At 40.1% G+C, this 18,085-nt stretch overlaps 2 protein-coding genes across 2 annotated transcripts in view; one reads left to right on the top strand and one right to left on the bottom strand.

Moving 5' to 3' along the window:
* Positions 1-5,110, bottom strand: part of LOC103364887 (ribonuclease UK114) — a 7,218-nt gene extending 2,108 nt beyond the window's left edge. Inside the window, exons 1-4 of the mRNA XM_008292177.1 lie at positions 4,944-5,110; positions 3,117-3,222; positions 2,410-2,464; positions 1,717-1,785 (exon numbers count right to left, since the gene is read on the bottom strand). Coding sequence (XP_008290399.1) covers positions 1,717-1,785; positions 2,410-2,464; positions 3,117-3,222; positions 4,944-5,008 — 295 coding nt within the window. The 5' untranslated portion in view covers positions 5,009-5,110. The remainder of the gene's footprint in view (positions 1-1,716; positions 1,786-2,409; positions 2,465-3,116; positions 3,223-4,943) is intronic.
* Positions 5,111-5,343: 233 nt separating this feature from the next.
* pop1 (POP1 homolog, ribonuclease P/MRP subunit) lies at positions 5,344-17,677 on the top strand. Its single transcript, XM_008292154.1, has 16 exons — positions 5,344-5,439; positions 5,650-5,773; positions 6,803-6,928; positions 7,152-7,327; positions 7,463-7,723; positions 7,828-7,915; positions 8,054-8,232; positions 8,367-8,641; positions 8,718-8,811; positions 8,902-9,010; positions 9,120-9,239; positions 12,940-13,061; positions 13,239-13,430; positions 14,655-14,809; positions 15,462-15,698; positions 16,383-17,677. The coding sequence occupies exons 2-16, from the start codon at positions 5,653-5,655 to the stop codon at positions 17,074-17,076; spliced, it is 2,949 nt and encodes a 982-aa protein (XP_008290376.1). The 5' UTR covers positions 5,344-5,439; positions 5,650-5,652; the 3' UTR covers positions 17,077-17,677.
* The last annotated feature ends 408 nt before the right edge of the window (positions 17,678-18,085 follow it).

Genomic DNA, 18,085 nt, shown 5'->3' with positions numbered 1-18,085 from the left:
GTCATTTTAAGGCAGGAAGAGATTATAGAAAAAGCATCTGAATTTATAACTTTCATATATAGGGATGGGGTTTTAGAGGTTTGATCAATGAGTGAAGAGGGACTTTTAGACATTTTACCTGTATTCGATAGATATAGTGGAGAAAAAAATATATATGCAAGAAGTGTAGAAGAATGATTTGCAGCAAATGTTTGACTTGACTCTGCTCAGAACATTTGCACCCGTATGGTATCCTTGATAACCACCCTGCTATCAGGTTACTTTGTTTAGTGAATTTTGACTGGCAAGATGAGATTTTTCTGCAAACTCTGATTTACTATATAATATATAATTTATAGAAAAAAGATATAAAATATTGTATACACTTAGTAGGTAGTTGGAATTGGGACCAAAGCCCCAACAATAACTTTAACATCATAACACAACACAGAAAACAACCACACTATAGGACACACAATGGACAATGTGTTGCAATAAAGCCTCAGTAATGATATGTGACAGTGTGTGTATATGGTCTATGTGCAACTGACAAATCTCTGATCCTGTTTTTAGTTTTGCAGTCAAAGGATGGGTGAATTTATACTGCTATCATTGTTATTGGTTTGTGAGGTGTGGCAATGACACGCTGTTCCAGCTCCACCTAATTACATCCATACCAAAAGTCTAATCAGCTGCAATAAGTGCAAACACCTGTGTCTGTGTGTCTTCAAAAGCAAAGGTGCAGAGAAAGGAGAACAGGGGATTACACCTTTCATAGTTTGACTGTGCTGAATTAATAACTGAGGATGCAAAACATATAGTGACACCTGGGTTTGCACCTCCAGTCATATACAAGTGTTGTAGTAAATCAAAAACAATATACAGCAGTTATTTACAGTTTTTTAAAAAATTAAATCCAACTGACTGATACTGTCAAGGAGGGAAATGTGCTGCCACATATATTTTAATGTGTTAGTTAATTTGTATTTAAGGTTTTTTATCCCTAATGGTCCACCCAAGTGCCTAAAGTCTTTTTTTTTTTTTAAACATCCAATCAATCTAAGAGCACCTGAGGATTTAATGGGTGTTAGAAATGCACCTGAATATCAATGAAATGGATAGGAGAGCTTTTCTTGGATTATCTCTGCCATCTTTGGAGCATCAGATGTGGCACATTGTCTGACATTTACATGAAGCTTAATCCAGTGCCAGCAGCAGTTCAGGTTTCACTCTGCAATATGACTCAGTAAATGCAAACAGTTCCTGTCCCAGTGTTTTGACACAGCCAGTATGTTTCTTAACATTAGTGTCATATATGTACTTGCTCTGGACATTCTGGGGAATATTTATAATATGAAGAGGCAAATCCAAGGACAAAGTTTATCTTCAGAATATGTCCAGGTAAATATAATGCTAAGAGTGATTGACCTCATGTACAGATGTTCACAATTAATGCAAAAATGGCCAAAGAGTTCAGAAAAATACCTTCATGAAGAGTAAGGTATGTCCAAAAAAGGACTAGGCAGACTGTGTATATACAGGCGAACTAAGTAAAATCCCACCAGCTTAGTGAGCAGTATGTACGTCTGGCTAAAGCAGGTTGTCTGGGTTGGTCTGACACCTAGTGGCTCTCTTTGTATTGCAAGAGGGACGTGACGAGCCTTTGCTTGAGGCCTCGGGTAATGTGATGGTCTATTATGAACAGCAACAGAAAACTGTAAATACTGACATACTTACACTGCTTGTACACGTCATTGACATTGGTGAAGTCATTCATGTCGGCTAAGAGCACAGTGGTTTTGACGACTGCAGGAAACAATAAGAAAATACATGATTTGGACTGCAGTAAATGATGGAAAGAATTCAACTACACACTGTACATGTAGTGGTGCAAAGTAATTTAACTTTATGCTACTTTGACTCCACTATTTTTCAGAGGGAAATATTGTGGTTTTTACTTCACTACATATATGAGTAATTACTTTGCAGCAGATTAGTACTTTAATAAGCTATGAGGACACAACAGATGATGTAAAATACAATGAATTATAAAAATTCCACTGCCATCTGGTAGTATGTAAATAAAGATCAAATGAGTTCTGCTTCTGTCTACTACTGTATTCCACTTGCATGTTTATGCATCCATAATGTGAACCAAATAGTACAACATATCAAAATGGAGCACTGTCACAGCCCATTTCTCTGTGTAATGAGGACTTTTACTTTTATAATTTCAGTACAATTTGTTGATAATAGTAATACACTTTTAGCTATGTAAATGTAGCTTTGGGATGCATCTCTTTATTTGTAAGGGAATATTTTTTAGTTACGGTATTGCTGCTTTTATTTAGGTAAAATATCTTATTACTTCCTCCACCACAACATATGCTCAGAATACAAACATTTTAAAGTCAGTAAAGTCTTTCTCACCATTCTCATAACCGCACCCAGCAGCTTTAAGGATTTCACCCATATTCACAAGAGCCTGAGAAAAAGAAATACTGTCAGTGCCAATGTACAGCACTGTGCAAAGGTTTTAGGCATGTTAAGTGTTCAAGCGGAAGTATCAAAAAGATATCTAGTTAGTCCTAAATTAATTCTGTAGCATGACAACATGCCCAAACATCCAAGCAAGAGTGAACCATCTTCAGCGACAAGAAGAGTCCTGCAACTTATGGTCCCCACAGAGTCCCAAAATTATACTGACATGATTAGTTCTCTGGTCACTAGAATTCTAAACACATAAAGTTAACTGACAAATAAACTATCTCCTAAGTGTCCATGGCACTATTTTAAAAGCATCCCCGACTTGCATTCCATACCTGAACCTTTTGCATTGCTGGTGTTCCATTATCACTTATTTTGAATTAGATTTCCTGTCAGATAGTGCATTCAAATGTATTCACTTCATTAATTCATATTAATCCATGTATCAGCCTCTTCATGGCTCACATATGAGAAACTTAAGATGCATCAACTTAGTGAGACAGAATAATGATAAGCAGAATAACAGGACGCAACCCCATTTTACTCATCATAATAGTAAACAACTTGACTAAAAAAAATCTAGTGATGTCTTAGTCAGTTTCCAGTGTGCTTCGTGTTTATAAAGACGGCAGTGCTTTGTGGGGTGTCACCTGTTTGGTCTGAGCCTGAACGCCACCTTCCACCAGCTGTCCACTGGCAGGATCCATCCCCAGCTGTCCTGATATATACATGGTACGATCCACCACCACTGCTTGGCTGGGAGACACAAACAGGAACCAAGAATTAGCAACACCGGATTAAAAACAGAGTTTATCTCCTTCAGAAAAAGTATGAAATCAAGTTGTCCCTCTAGTGTTATTTGCTGCTATGGAGGGAGCGTGGAGAGAAATCTGGAGAGCTACTTTCTAAAGTTATTGATGAAGAAGAAATTAGGCTGTAAAAAAAGTTGTATGTCTGCTTAACCAAACCTGCACTTTTTCCCCCTTTCATCAACTCCCTGAGTTCATGTAGATTAAATTGTAAATGCAGATATTAAACTGTGGGATTATAAAGATTCCCCCCAAGCATATTCATTCATATTTATTATATTCATATCACAGTTCTCTATTTTGAATAATAATCTGATTCTGCTGAGATTTTCTCATTAGTTGCATTGCTGGTTTGGAAATTCACAAAATGACAATGCCTGCTCCATCAGTCAAAAATTCTGAATCTATGAATATGTAAATATTTTTCATTTATGAAGTTTAACTATTAGACACAAGATGTTTCTTACATCACTGAAAGACCTTTCTCATTGTATGTGCTTAAACTTTCCAGCTCACACTTGTGTCAGATGAGGATTGGCTTCTTGGCAACAGACATGTGACAAATTAAAGGGAAAACTGACACAGAGTGTGTTAGTAAGGTGTTTTGATGCATTGATCTTCCCAGTCTCAGGAACTGTACTGTATAGAACAGAACATCATGCTTCCCTCATTTGATATTTTGATGACGGTGGTAGAGAGTGCTGTCTAATATGTTAGTCCAAAATCCTCCACAGGTGTTCAGTTGGCCACAGCACATGATTTACATAATTTTCATACTCATAATCAAACCACTTAGTGACTCCTCATGCCCTCGAGCATTGCAATCCTGGGAGAGGTCAGCGTCCTAAGTATAGAAGTCTTTCATCATAGGATGAAGGTGATCACGCAGAATAACTTTGTATTGATTTGCAGTCAGTCTCCCCCACAGTTAACAGAGCCACTGGGTCACCTCACTGTAGGGGCCAAGGGTTTTTCCTTTATTTGTCGCCTGTCTGTCGCTGTGATGTCACAAATTCTGCCTGCAGCTGCTTGTCTCAAACTCAGAGTGAGCATGAAGAAACTTTCCACTTTCAACAGAAGAATTAGACCACCATGTTTCTGCAACAGGCTATAAACATGCATAGCGCAGTGCATTTGAGTAAAGGAGGGCCTTTAAAAATGGCAATGAATTATCTGGTAAAGATGCGCCCCCTGCATGATCTGTTAACATGCTAAATGTCAAATTGCCTGTAATACCATATGTCAGCCAGTGATTACACAGAAACTGTGAATTTCATCCAATATAACGTACTGAGACAACTGTTTTCAGAAAGCTACAAACACAGAATCATAAGCACGGTTTGCTGCTGATCTTATTCATTATTAACTTATTCAATTATTAACCCTTCAATAATTTACTGAGTTTAAAGTGCAAAATCCAAAAGCATGCACTTTGCTCCTTCAAACACATCCCTGGGCGACTGTTCCTCCAATACTGGACGAAACATCCACTGTAACTCCACTGTATGGTCAGACTGAATAAAAGCTCAGTAGTCTCTCAACATATTACCAACAGTGATTAAACAAGTGGCCCGAGAGTTATGTTGACTGGTTCTGCGTCAGCTGTGTCCAGGCTGGAACCTAAACTTTGCTTTGAGGCAGGTGGTTGGACTTCCAAGCTTTTCTCACCTGTATGGGCCGATAGCAGCAGGAGCTTTAGTTGTGCTGATAATCCTCCTGATTAGTGAAGCCATTATACTGGAATCTGTCAAATCAATGGAATGAAACAAGAAGCTATTCAACAGAGAGCTGCAGAGAGTAGGGAAAGGTACAAGACGACATGTGAACGTCAGAGCTGCTGTACCGTAAATGGTGGCATAGACGGGCAGCAATGCTTTCTTATTTTTTATTTTGGTACTAGTACAGAAAAACACGCATATTTTATTGTCACATGTATCTTAAACGTGAGATATTAAGTCCCAACTTTAGGAAAAAGTGTACCGGCTATGGGTATGACTTTTTTGTTGCGTCAATACACTACAAATCCCATGAACACCGCATATCCGGAAGCAAACAAGACTCCAGCATGAGGAGGAAAACTCACATGTTAGCTAACAGTAAAAAGAGAGGACGCCTTCATTTGAATAGAAGTTTGTGACACACTTTCATACTGGGGAATCCTGAGGTAACCCTATGATATGTAATTCCAGTGTAGCATTCTTGTGTATACGTGTTTTATTTGTAGTTGTTGTTGACTATAACAAACCAACTTTACGTGACCTAACGTCGCTAGCAAGCTAACGTTAGCGACGAGTCACGTCGCTGCTTGCAATGTGTCAGCCTGTCATTCAGCAAACAGCTGACGTCTCCAACGTGCTTCCCTTGTGTCCTACAGAAAATGTCTGCAGCAAAAGTCAAAATGAGGGAGAAGAAGATGAGAAATCAGCCCGCCAGTGTGCAGTATTCATCTTCCTCACGTAATGTGGAGAGAAACGCACACAACGAAGGAGACACCTCCGGTACGCTGTCTGTTTGTTTACCTGGTACGGAAGGTTGTACAAACCCGTGATAATTTAAGGAAAACTTAACTCTTCACTTCTACAGTGAGGGGATGTGGTGGCTCTCATGCTTTGGGGGTGTTTTGTTGTCATTGTTTAGATTCATTTATCTCCATAGAAGGAAGGGTCACTGCAAATCAATACAGAAATGATTTGAGTGATCATCTTTATCCATTGATACAACATTTCATACGGGACTGGTCACCTACAGGATGAGTAAATGGGAGCAAATAAGTGTTTTGAACTGATATTCTTCACCACCACCATCAAAACACCAGATGTGGCAGTGTTCATCCCTACGGTAGGGTGACAGAAACTTGGAGAATCAATGCCAAAGCACATTGAAGCTGCTCTGGTGGCATATAGTGGCCCACCCCCTTACTAAGACACCTTTATTGGTGTTTCCTTTAATTTGTGACCTGTCTCTTCATGTTACTTTGTTCCTGTGATGCTTTTTTCCCCCACCTCACTGCTCCCCTTTTATCCCATGACCTCATCTCCTGTTACTGCTGCAGGGTCAGCAAGTTTCAGTCTGCATACCATCTGACACTGCGTTTTTATTGGGCCTGCTTTTTACTGAGATAGAATCAAATGCATAAGATGGTAGTTAAAGTTTTAGGATTGAATAAATACAAAATATGAATTTTTTAAAAGACTAAATATACGCAGAGCAGGAGTCAGCTCCTCTGCTAACTTAATGGATAGTGTTCATCTTTATTTCCAATCTTTACTGCACAAGCAGGACTATCAAGAGTTTATCTTAAGGGAACAGCAATGTTTTATGCCATGTTAACTCACACAGAATGCTTGAGGATAAAATAAACGATTTAGACTAGAACTATCATTCTGGAGCACCCAAACATAGATTCACTGTGTGTAAAGTGATTGAAAAAAATGTATTCAAGCACAAATTTACGGAGGAAATCCAGCATAAGACAGATTCTCATTTTCAGTTTACACTAAAATGACAAAATGATATTCTTCCCAAAGGTGGTCCATCTGATGTGCGTGCTTCTGCAGAAAGACAGAAGAAGCCTCCCCAACGAAGTGGATGGGTCCGTGGGCATCATAAAGATGGAGGAGGGTACGCAAAGGAGATGCCTAAGTACATCACTGGTAAAGACATTCCTCCAAGAGATCCAATCATTATTTTATTGTACAGGCTACACAAAATGATCAGTTTACTGCTTGAATTTTTAGATCTACTTGCAGCATGTGGTAAAGTTTAGATGTTTTTTTTTTTCTGACATTCTTCAAGAGCAAACTAATCATGAAGTCACTCTGGCACTGCAAATACATTTATAAATCCAGTCCCTTCATCTTTGTCTTCCCCACCCAGCTGGAGCTTTTGCCAGGGCCAGGTCTGCGGAGGTGAAGGCTATGCTGAAGGCCGTCACCAAGACAACAGGCAGCAGCCATGTGTTTGGAGCTCTTCCCAAACACATGAGGAGACGGGCCATGAGCCACAACACCAAGCGGCTCCCTCGCAGACTGAGAGATGTGGCCAACAGAATGGTAAAATTCAGGACATGGACTATTTTTCAACTAAATGTCTCACTCAACCCTTAATGCCTCCTCTTACCCATTTCTAAACTTTCCATCTCTGGGTTAGTCTGACATAGTGACATTTCTGTTGCGTTCCTCCACCAGCGGGAGAAGAGCCTCCAAGCTGGCTCAAAGAAGAAGAAGGAACAGGCAAAGAACAAGAGCCGCAAGGCCCGCCGGCGGCACGGAAACCTGCTACTGGAGTTCAACCGGCGTCAGCGCAAGAACATTTGGCTGGAGACTCATATTTGGCACGCCAAGCGCTTCCACATGGTTAAAAAGTGGGGTTACTGCCTCGGGGACAGACCCACATACAAATGTTACAGGCCCTGCTACAGAGCCATGAGCAGCCACTGCCTCCTACAGGTAAACACACAGAAGTAGAGTGTGTTTTGAGCTTTATTTATGGTACATAATGGAATATAACTGCCAGGAAAATTTGCTCAACCTCTCTGCTTCTGTGTACTCAGGATCTTTCTTATTACTGCTGCATAGAACTACAGGGAGAGGAAGACAAGCTGCTGGCTGCTCTGTCACAGATGACCAGCAAGCAGGCCGGTAAGAACCAAGAAGTCTTCTTTTTCTTCGCTATCCTGTAACTTTTCCTGTTTTTCCTATGCAGTCTTCCTCTGTGTGTTCAGAGTTTCTACATTTAGTTTAAGTAGTGGAGCTTTATGCTTTGATTTTTGTTTCCAGGTCCTACATTTGCTGCAGCACTGTGTCTGTCAGGGTGCAGACAGGGTAGTGTTACAGTATACAAAGCAGGACGGTACCCTTCACAGCCCCTCGGCCCTGTCACATTCCTTTGGAGACCCCGTACACAAGGCTCAACTCACAGACAGCTGTGGATCTGGGCTCATCCCACTCTTAAGCAGGTATGATGGGGTTTAGAAATCTAACTAGTTGTACATTAGTTAATGGAAAGTTTTGAATTATAGTAGATAAATGGGTCAATAAAGAAACAACCTTAGTGAAAGTGTTCATTCCAGATAATGTGTCCTCTCTCCAGGACCTTCTCCCCGAATTACAAACTGTGTGCCAGTGTTGTGAGGCTGTACTGCCTCCAGTTGTACCAGTGGTTACACCTGCAGAGGCGAATCCCATCCTAGAGTCAGAGTCAAAACCTGAAAACAAACCTGAGGCCAAGCCGATAACTGGAACCAAGAGAAAGCGAAGCTCCAAGGATTTCACTGGACCTCCTGCGAAGAAGATCCTGGGAGATGGAACAAGATTACCCACCACCCCAATTACCTGGAAGTCAAGCTCAACGGGAATAGTTATAAAGTTAGTGTAGCTGGATTCAGACACAGTAAATGCTTTGAGTGTTTTTTTATTCACTTTTTTTGTGCATCTGTTGCAGTGATCTCACAATGGAGATTGTACGTTATCGTCTGATTGGCCCACAGTCCCATTCTGTGCTGGCAGAAACTTTGGAAGCGGCTACAGATTGTAATGTAAGGATTATGGTGCTTTCAACTTAACCAGCCTCTGAAATGAATTTGTGTTTCACTCTGAATAACTGAACTGATTTGTTTGTTTTTAAGGAAGTGGATACATCCCAGGCCTCCACCCTCTGGTGGCCTCAGCACTGCAAGGATGAGAGCAAGATGAGTCTGCATCAACAACAGACTGATGTCTTTCACATACTAAAAGGTTTATTCTTATTTTCCTTTGTGTTTTTCCCCCTCATTTCCTATTTTGCCAGTAGGTTGTGTGTGAGTTTCTACTTTTCTGTCTAACCACCACTGTGTAATTTATCCAGGCATCTATTCAACCGGAGAGCTCCCCTCAGGCACAGTGCTGGGTCTGACTGTAGATGACCCCAGGCTGACTTTACCAACAAAGAAGGTTAAAGCTATGCCCTGTGTAAAGCAGGCACAAGGTAAAATCTGAGCTTTCAGACAGACAATGGAGGAGGGGGAAGTTAGTATAAAGCACTTATATTGCAAATGTAAATCATACAGTATATATGGTGGATTAAAAAGCCAACGCAACCTTGTTAAAATTAGTATTTTTGTGAGTTGGAAAAAATAAAACCAAGGTATATCTTGCCAGAACTGGCACTGTGAAATTGCAACTTGTACAAAGAAGGTAAAAACAAATCAGGAACCATTCAGGGAGAAAACAAAACAAAACAAAAGAAAAACATACATAAATCTGATTGGTTAAGTGTGCAGACCTATTTATGATTGAATATGTGACTGTGTTCAGAATAGTGCTGCACAATTAAATGAATATTAATCCCAATCACAATTTCATCTTTTTAATCACAATTAAATGAGCTCAACCGACTGCAATGTTGACATTTAAAATTCATGCTCTGCTCACAGACATCAATTCAAGTGCTTTCTAAACTAACAGCCAGCCACCAGGGAGTGATCAAGATGTTTTGGCTTCACTTTTGGAGAGCCGTCATGCCACTGAGCACTCACCCCTGCAGTGGCAGCAGTCCAGACTAGAGGAGTAATAATGAGGACGAATGAAAAATCTAATCTCTGGAGCACATGCTGAAGAGCCAGCCTCTGAAAACAGATCATGTCTGTTGTTTGGAAATATTTTCGATTTAGGGAACATGATGTTACGAAAGAATCATATGCAAAATCTATGTTGCAATGAATGCATAAAGGCCAAGAAAAACCTCCCTCATGTTTCCTCACTGAATTCAGCATCATCTCATATCCATAACAGCAACAATATAAAAGTAGAAAGTTTTGGTACAATTTATCTATATTTTACTCACAGGAGATGCATTGTGATTAGGAACCAGTTGTACTGGGTGGGATTATCTTGATAACTTCTTGGTTGCCTTCTACTGCAAAAGTCATGGTTTGTACTTACTAAGTGTGAGTGGGATCTTGTCATTGATATACCACAGCGTTCAGTAAGGACATTTATTAACAAGTAAAGAAAATATTATGCAACGGTGATGCTACCAAGAACAGGATATTCCTCCAAAACTAATGAGAAGACGATGTGGCCAAGACGCCAGTGGGAACAATAAAGGAGCTGCCAGACATGCTGGCAGGTTCTGGTTACTCCTGACATGTGCCTACATTCTTCCATACTCTTTATATATCTGGACTATGGGGTCGGGCAGCAAGAAGAAAATCAAAAGCTTCCCAAAACCATAATTCCAAAAGGCATGTTTTCCGTGAAAACAGAGCAAACCGAGCATAACCTGAAAGAACACCGTGCCGTGATAAAGCATGGTGGTGGCAGCATCATGCTTTAGGGCTGCTTTTCTTCAGCCAGAAAAAGGGTTTTTATTTAAGGTGAAGGGAATCATTAATGGCTCCAAATATCTATCAATTTTAGTGCAAAACGTCCAGGTATATACTACAAAGATGAGGAGGAACTTCCCCTTCCAGCATGCTTGAACATATTGTTCATTTAGGAGCCTCCACGCTTATCTAACTCAGTTTTTGTAAATTTAGTTTTTTCCCCTGAATGGTTTTATTTATTCCTTTCGTGTATAGGTTGCAATTTTTGTTTTGATTTTCTTTATATCACGAATGTCTTACATCAGAGCTGTGCAGACTTTTTAATATCAATATCTACTGCAGACAGCCAGCAAAGCTCCATTTCTCATATTCCAACAGAAAGCTGATAATTAAATAAGACATATCTGTGGCTGAGTACTGAATCAGTCTGCTTGTGGTCCTGAGGTTGTTTCAATGAGTACACATCTGGTTCTGGGCTCCGGGGGGGCCTCTGCCTGGCCATGCAGATGTTCCAGGTTCGAATCCTGGCAGGACCCTGTACTCCAAACACACCTCAGTGACTGACAACAGCTGATTGGCTGATTATGAGAAAGATTTGCTCTCAACTAGGAATCCTATTTTTCAGGTTTTTTTCTACTTTAATGATAAATTCCAATAAAAGTTTGTCAGTTTCAGCTCTTTGCTTTACATAAAAAAGAGGTCATAGAAGAATCAAGTCAAGCTTAAAATGCATGAACTACACTGTTGTCATGGCTCATTTAGGCATCTGTTTACTTGTATTTTGCTCACTTAGATGTTAGGGGTGTGGGCTAGAGAAACAGAAGCATCTGATATTTTAAACATCACCTAAAACACACTATTATACAATCTTACACTTACAAATATAGAACAAGCCCTTATTAAACAAAGTATTTGCTCTAGGGATGAGTAAAGAAACACTCTTTGGCAATCTCCGTCATCTTAAGTGGATGTATTAATCAAAAATCAGGAAAAAACACAGGATCTGCTTATCTTTTGCCCCACCAGACTCATACACCACACTGCAAAGAGGACAAGGTCTGAGTGTTGTTATTTTCCCTGAATAACAAACGGCAGGTCGAACAGTTTATCATCAAGAGTATCTCACAACCTGAGACACTACAATCTTCACCACTCAACTGTCTAGATTTTTTTTAACTGAAAGGCTGCAGTGTTCCTTATATTGTCTGAAAAAAAGAATTAAACAGTTATTCAGAAAACAAATATGTCAGACCAGGAGAATATCAGGGAGACCTGGTTTCAAAATAACCAGGAATATTCTGCAATTACAGGATGTTGGAAAACTGTTCAAAAATGTGTACAGAGCTGCGGCTCTTTATCAGTTTTTTCCTGAATGCAGGAAATGTCACTAATTTAGTGGTATTCCAAAGAGTATTTTTGACACAGTTACTGACTGAAAGAGCTCCAACTAATGATTATTTCCATCGTTGATTAATCTATCAGTTTTTTCCTTGATTATTGTATTCGTTGTTTCTAAAATGTCAGAAAATTGTGAAAAATGTCAGTGTTGCCTAAAGCCCAAGATGATGTTACTAAATGTCTTGTTTTTTCCACAACCCAAAGATAATTAGTTCATTCTCTTAGACAAGTATGGAAACCAGAGCAGACATAAGAAACAAAGAATTTCTCAAATGCTACCCAAATCGAATAATTGATCATCAAAATAGTTGGCAACAAATTTACCAGTTGACATTTAATTATTGCAGCTCTACTCAGGCTAAATACGTTACATCCTAACGCTCTCTCATTCTGAATGGCTTTGCCACCCTCTAGCAAGCAATATTAGTAAGTAAGACACTGCATTCTCCATGTGAACGGACTTCCACAGGCTTCCACAGAATTTTTTTTCCAATAATTTGCCCCAGGATAAGTATGTGTTCGTAGCATTTTGGTAATTATATTCAAATTTTGTTATTTTTGTAGGCACATCATTTTGCTCTTGCCTCTATCTAACTAATAAAGTTTTTCAAAATTCGTGGAAAATACAGACACTCTAAATAACTAAAGAAAAAAAATGTTTTCATCAAACTCTTAAAAGATTTTCAAATACTAGAAACTTTTTGTCCTTATTAGCCAAAAGGTGATAAATGAGAACCACAACAAGGCCATTAACTATCAAAGGTTTCACCTCACCTGCATAAATTCATATATTGGTATCATATATAAGGGGACTGCTGGCTTCCAAAACTGAATGTGTGTCATTATTAAGTCATAGATTTATTGCTCATTCAAATTTTGGGTCATAAATCAAGCTTTATGTCTCTCCTGACACTAGTATTGCTGGTTATAGTGGAGCATGCTATGTATCTGTGTATATTCCAGAGGTGGATGAAGAGAAGAGGAGGGAGCTGATGTTGCGAGGAGTACCACAACACTGCTGTCAGAGTTTTTTGTGGGAACAGTCTGTCCGTGACAACGTCACTGATAATAAGATATCTGAGCAGGTAGTTTATCATCTTCTTACCACCAGGAATGTCAAACAGTAATGGTTATTGCTCTGCTGTTTACTCTGTGAGCATCTTACTTACCAGCTTTATGAGGTCTTGCATGATTTTCTCATTTAATAGTCTCCCCATTTCTGAAAAGTTCTTTTAGACGTAACTTTTGTGTTCTGCCGGCAGGAACTGAACTGTATGAGGAGCGAGGTGCTGGTGCCGGGTTCCAGGCTGAGCCCCACTCCCCTACAGGGCAGAGTCCCCATTCTGCTCCTTCATCAGTCTGGCAAGCAGGTGGGACATGAGATGAACTCCTGGGGTGCTGGATGGGACCTGCTGCTTCCTAAAGGCTGGGGCATGGCCTTCTGGGTGCCACTGGTAGGTAGCATGAGCAGTGCTTGCATATGATTGTGTTATCTTTTTTTTTCATAGTAGTACTAAAGGCTTGGGTGGTTTCCCACAGTTCAGTTTGGTTATTTTTGTCTAGTTATTGTGGTGTATATGGGTTGGGACGGTGTGAAAATTGTCTCCAAAACAGCAAAAAAAAACTCAGATGTTAGCAACAGCTGGGACCTGATATATCCTACGCTTTGACAGGTGCTATTATAATGAGATAATCAACCATATTCACTTCACCTGTTGTGGTTTTAATGTGTGGACTATATGTATGACGTTAGCATATATTCAAAAGCAAAACTGTGGAAACATTCATTTGCTGATCGTGAACTCTTCAGGAAGCAATCTCATAACCAGTCTGTATAAGCAATTCAGATACTTATGTCAATAATATGGTAACCATGGTAGCAAGGAGTCCAGGGATTTTCCCTGATACAGTCAGAAACTGCAGTCTTTTGTGCTTGTAACCTACTCCGTGTACTGTGGCAGTTCATTAGGTCCATTAAATAGTGTGTGATGTAGCAACCCTTCAGGAATCCCCTCTGGAAAACTGCTGTACAGACATTTCTTTTTCATCCTCTCTCCATCTGTTTCATCATTTTCATCAGGATGATTTGCCGTCTATTATCACTAATAATCCTTACAAGCTGTTATTTCTTCTTGAACTTTTTGTGACCCCAGAAAACATACATTTATACATTCGAAGAAATAAAATAGGTCATCAAAAATTCTACTTGATATTTTTTGTAGTACTTAAGCGTATTCTCATGCATTCTCATATTGTAATGCTGACGTATATTGATGAGATTTAGGTATATAATGTCAGTTATCGTGATGCCTGCTTGAGCTGTCCAGTATACATAGTCTAATAGCTTATAGAGGTGTAAAACAATTGAGAAATGATGATCTTGATATAAGGATTTTTATCAGAACAAAAAATATAAGTTTCCTGGGCTTTCACTTTATAGTTTGGAATAAGATGAGTATGCATGTACACAGTGGATGTTTGTAACTGTGAAAGATGTTTTCAATTATGTGGTTGTCTCATCCATGTTTTGGGGCAATTTCATTTTGTTTGTACAAGCGCTGTGAAAATGTTAAATGTACATTGAAATATAAAGGCAGACTAGAAGCCCTCAGGTTGGTTTTATTTGCCAAGTCCTCTAAAATCCAACCCTTTCCTGCCTTGTTTTCTCCCTTCTCCAGGTGTACAGAGGAGTTCGCATAGGTGGGCTAAACATGAGTCTGAAACACTCTCAAAATAAAGCGGCGCCCCACTTTCCCCACGATTATCCAGACTGCCCTGCAGGCATTCGTTTTCAGGAGGAGCAGGAGGCTGAGCTCCTGGACAAGTTCAAAAGGTCAGCTGAAGACTGAGCAGAAAAAAAAGCAAAACAGTAATGTTGTGTATGACGCTATTATCAGGAACACACTGAGAACTGTTTTCAGCTGGGATATCTTGACTGCCAAAGCTTTTGTGTATCTTGTAATACTATTCTGGCATATAAGCAGAATGTCAAGCTGCAGATAGAAACTGAAGTTTAGGAACTTGCTCTCAGTATAAAAATGTATTTTACTGATGGTAGTGTTTTTCCCAGTATATTTTAATTATCTGTTGACAAACTTAAAATTATCCCTTAAACTGCAGGGGGAATTATTTTCAGTTAAATAAACGCTAAGTAAGGTGATAATGAGACTATATTAGAACTAAAAATGCTTCGTTGTGCTCTGTTACTGTGTGATTGTACAATCATGTGCAAGGAGATGATATTATTCCATAATCAACAGAAGTAAGTGGTGTGATTGTCAGTAGATTAGAGGTTTTGATAGGGGGAAGCACTTGCGGCTCTGACCTCTGTTAATTTCCATAATTCATATCTTTCTCACGATGCAGATGAGATGGTAATAAGGTTGCTCATCCTCTACTATCCACTGCAGTCACGATGTCTTAACAAATTGCCAGGGTTGCCCCAATGGTCTGACAAGAGTTTGACCTTTCGACCTCTTTCACAGGCATCCGCCTGCCAAAAGGACCAATTACATTAAACATGGCTGTCTGGCTCCTTTCTGTTGCCCATGGCAACAGCTGGCAGAGGAGTGGGAGCTCCTCACGAGAGATGGAGGAGAGGAAAGGAAAGGAGACAGCAAGATCCAAACCACAACGCAGACTGACACTGTGATGGAGGAGGAGATGACATCACAACAAGATATCACTCTGACAAAGCCTCTGAGCCGTTTCACTGTACTGAGGTAAGTGTTTGGCTTTGCCTCTTTTATAGTCTTGTTTGTGATTTACACTTGAGATTCATTCCTTTTTTATTCTCTCTTGTCTTATTGTGAAAATAAACTTTTATCAGGACTGACTAAAAGCACACACCCGCTGCAGGTTTACTCCAAGGTCCCTTCATCCTACACATCTAAATCACACTTCCAACAATATTAAAGCAGCTGACTTTTAAAGGTCCCTTGAGCAGGAATGTATGAAAGCACTGTTTTTGGGGCCTTGGGGCTCCAATTCATCACTTACTTCTTTCCTCTTTTTTATTAAGAGAGACCAGCGCAGCTTTTGAAAGGCTTGATGCATGCCGTGTCTCCGGTCTGCCCCCTCTCATCATAATGTCCCTGATGAGAATCCCCAAAGTACATCCAGCTTTAAATTGCAGCAATACATCACAGAGATTAGTGTAGGGGAAGAGTTGCATCTATCCTCATAAAACCATCACATAAGCTTTGAGTAATGACAGACTTTATGAGAAAAAAATTGGATTGATTTTTACCGTCCATTGGCTGCCTTTAGTTTTCAGCATTAGGAATTAAAAAATGTTCTTCAACAAAATTTTATGTGTCTCAGGGTGCCTAATGGGGCCAATGACTGTGCAAATTTTCCTTAGATTATTATTCATTCCATCTAAATGGTTATTTTTTGCTTCCTAGGGACAGAAAGTCTCTGAGGCTGCTGTCTGGTTGGTGCAGACCCACAACATCCAAAGGTCAGAGGCTGTGCCGTGTCGGGGAGGTGCCGCCTCTCAGCCGCTCAGCTGTGATGTCGTTTCTTGCAGCACATGGGATGAGTCTGGTGTGGGTGCGTCTATCGCTGTTTTCGAAAGGCAAACCGGAGTTCCATGCCATGCTGTGTGTGCCAACCACAGAGGACCTGAAGCTGCTGGGCAAAGAGCTAGGAAACAGTGGGCCCCAGGAGCCCCCACACAGAGACCACTTTAAAAGCAGAATAAAACACCAGAAGGACCCCAAGAAAGCTACCACGTCTTCTTTATCCTCTGATAAGCCTGAATGTAAAGGCTCAGAGCTCCCCTCTGCTTCCGACCCAGACCCCACCACATCTGAAGACCTTAATTCATCCTTCCAGGCTTCTTCAGACCTCATCTTGGGGCTGTGGCCGGATCCTCTGCCCAGTGTCACCTCTCACTGCTCCCGGGTGACTCTTGGCTGGATCACTCAGGGTGACTTCTCTCTGTCGTCAGGCTGCGGGGAGGCTCTTGGGTTTGTCAGTGTGGCTGGTCTCCTCAATACCCTCCTCAACCAGCCAGTGGAACACAGAGGAAAGCTGCTGCTGCGCAACCCCACCTCCCTGCACTACCGCTTTGCTAAGATCAACATAGAGGTCTGATTGAAACATCTGAACTAGTGCAGAAATTAATTCCAAAAAAACTGTCAATTCTAGGTTAATGAAGTGAGTTGATGCCAAGACCTTTGCATTGCAGAGACAATAAAATCGCTTGATACTTCATTCATTAAGTGAACTGATAGAGACCATGTGCCTTGGCTAAAGACAAGCATGGGGCATGACCACACGCTACCTGGTGATGTAGTTTTTTTTTTTTTTTTATATACTCTGTGTAGAGACATCCTCATTGTTTCAGGTGAATAGAGTCTGTCGTCTTCTGTTTTCATATCAATGCCTTTGTAAGAGGGATGCTCCACAAATAGAAATGAATGACAGCCTTGGTTATAGTTAGATTAAGATAAGCTATGTTTTTTATCAGTTGGATGAACAAAAGGAATTAATTTATGATTTATTTTACATCCCTCTATATTCCGTTTACATCGTGCCGCTGATGTATTTATGATCGTCATGACGTTTCATTCTTTGACAAGGCAAATTAGTGGGTTTTGAAATTTCAGACATGCCTCAGTTTGTCTAAAAATATCACTGCACTGAAGAGGTTTTGGTTGAACATAAGTTAATAAAATACCTATACTGTACTTGACGGAATATGTCTATGGAAAATGACTGGTGCCATTAACTTGTAAAAAACCACCGAAGTGTTTCAGCAAACTTTACAGCTTAACCAGAGGTGCACATTAAGGCCTGGCTCTTTTAAAGTAAATGCATTGAACAGCTGATACTTCAACATTCTTTCTTATTATAGCTACACAGGCACCAACAGTGGTTTCCCACACATCCCATAATGTGTAGGAGGCAGATAAGAGTTTTGTTGCTTAGCAACACTAGAGTTTGGTAGCAGTTCAGTTGAGTATGTAGTCTAAGGTTTATTTGAGGTGAAGATGGGCGGTCAGGCTGTGCATTAGTGCGTTTAAAGACAAGTTTTATTTGAAGTCCTTGGAAACGTGTTTCAGAGTGATACACACTGGTGTATTTCAAAAACTAAACTCTG

Source organism: Stegastes partitus, unplaced genomic scaffold (assembly GCF_000690725.1).
Source record: "Stegastes partitus isolate 25-593 unplaced genomic scaffold, Stegastes_partitus-1.0.2 Scaffold18, whole genome shotgun sequence".
Lineage (NCBI taxonomy): Eukaryota > Metazoa > Chordata > Actinopteri > Pomacentridae > Stegastes > Stegastes partitus.
Note: the sequence above shows the minus strand (reverse complement) of the source record. Positions and strands in the feature narration are given on the sequence as shown.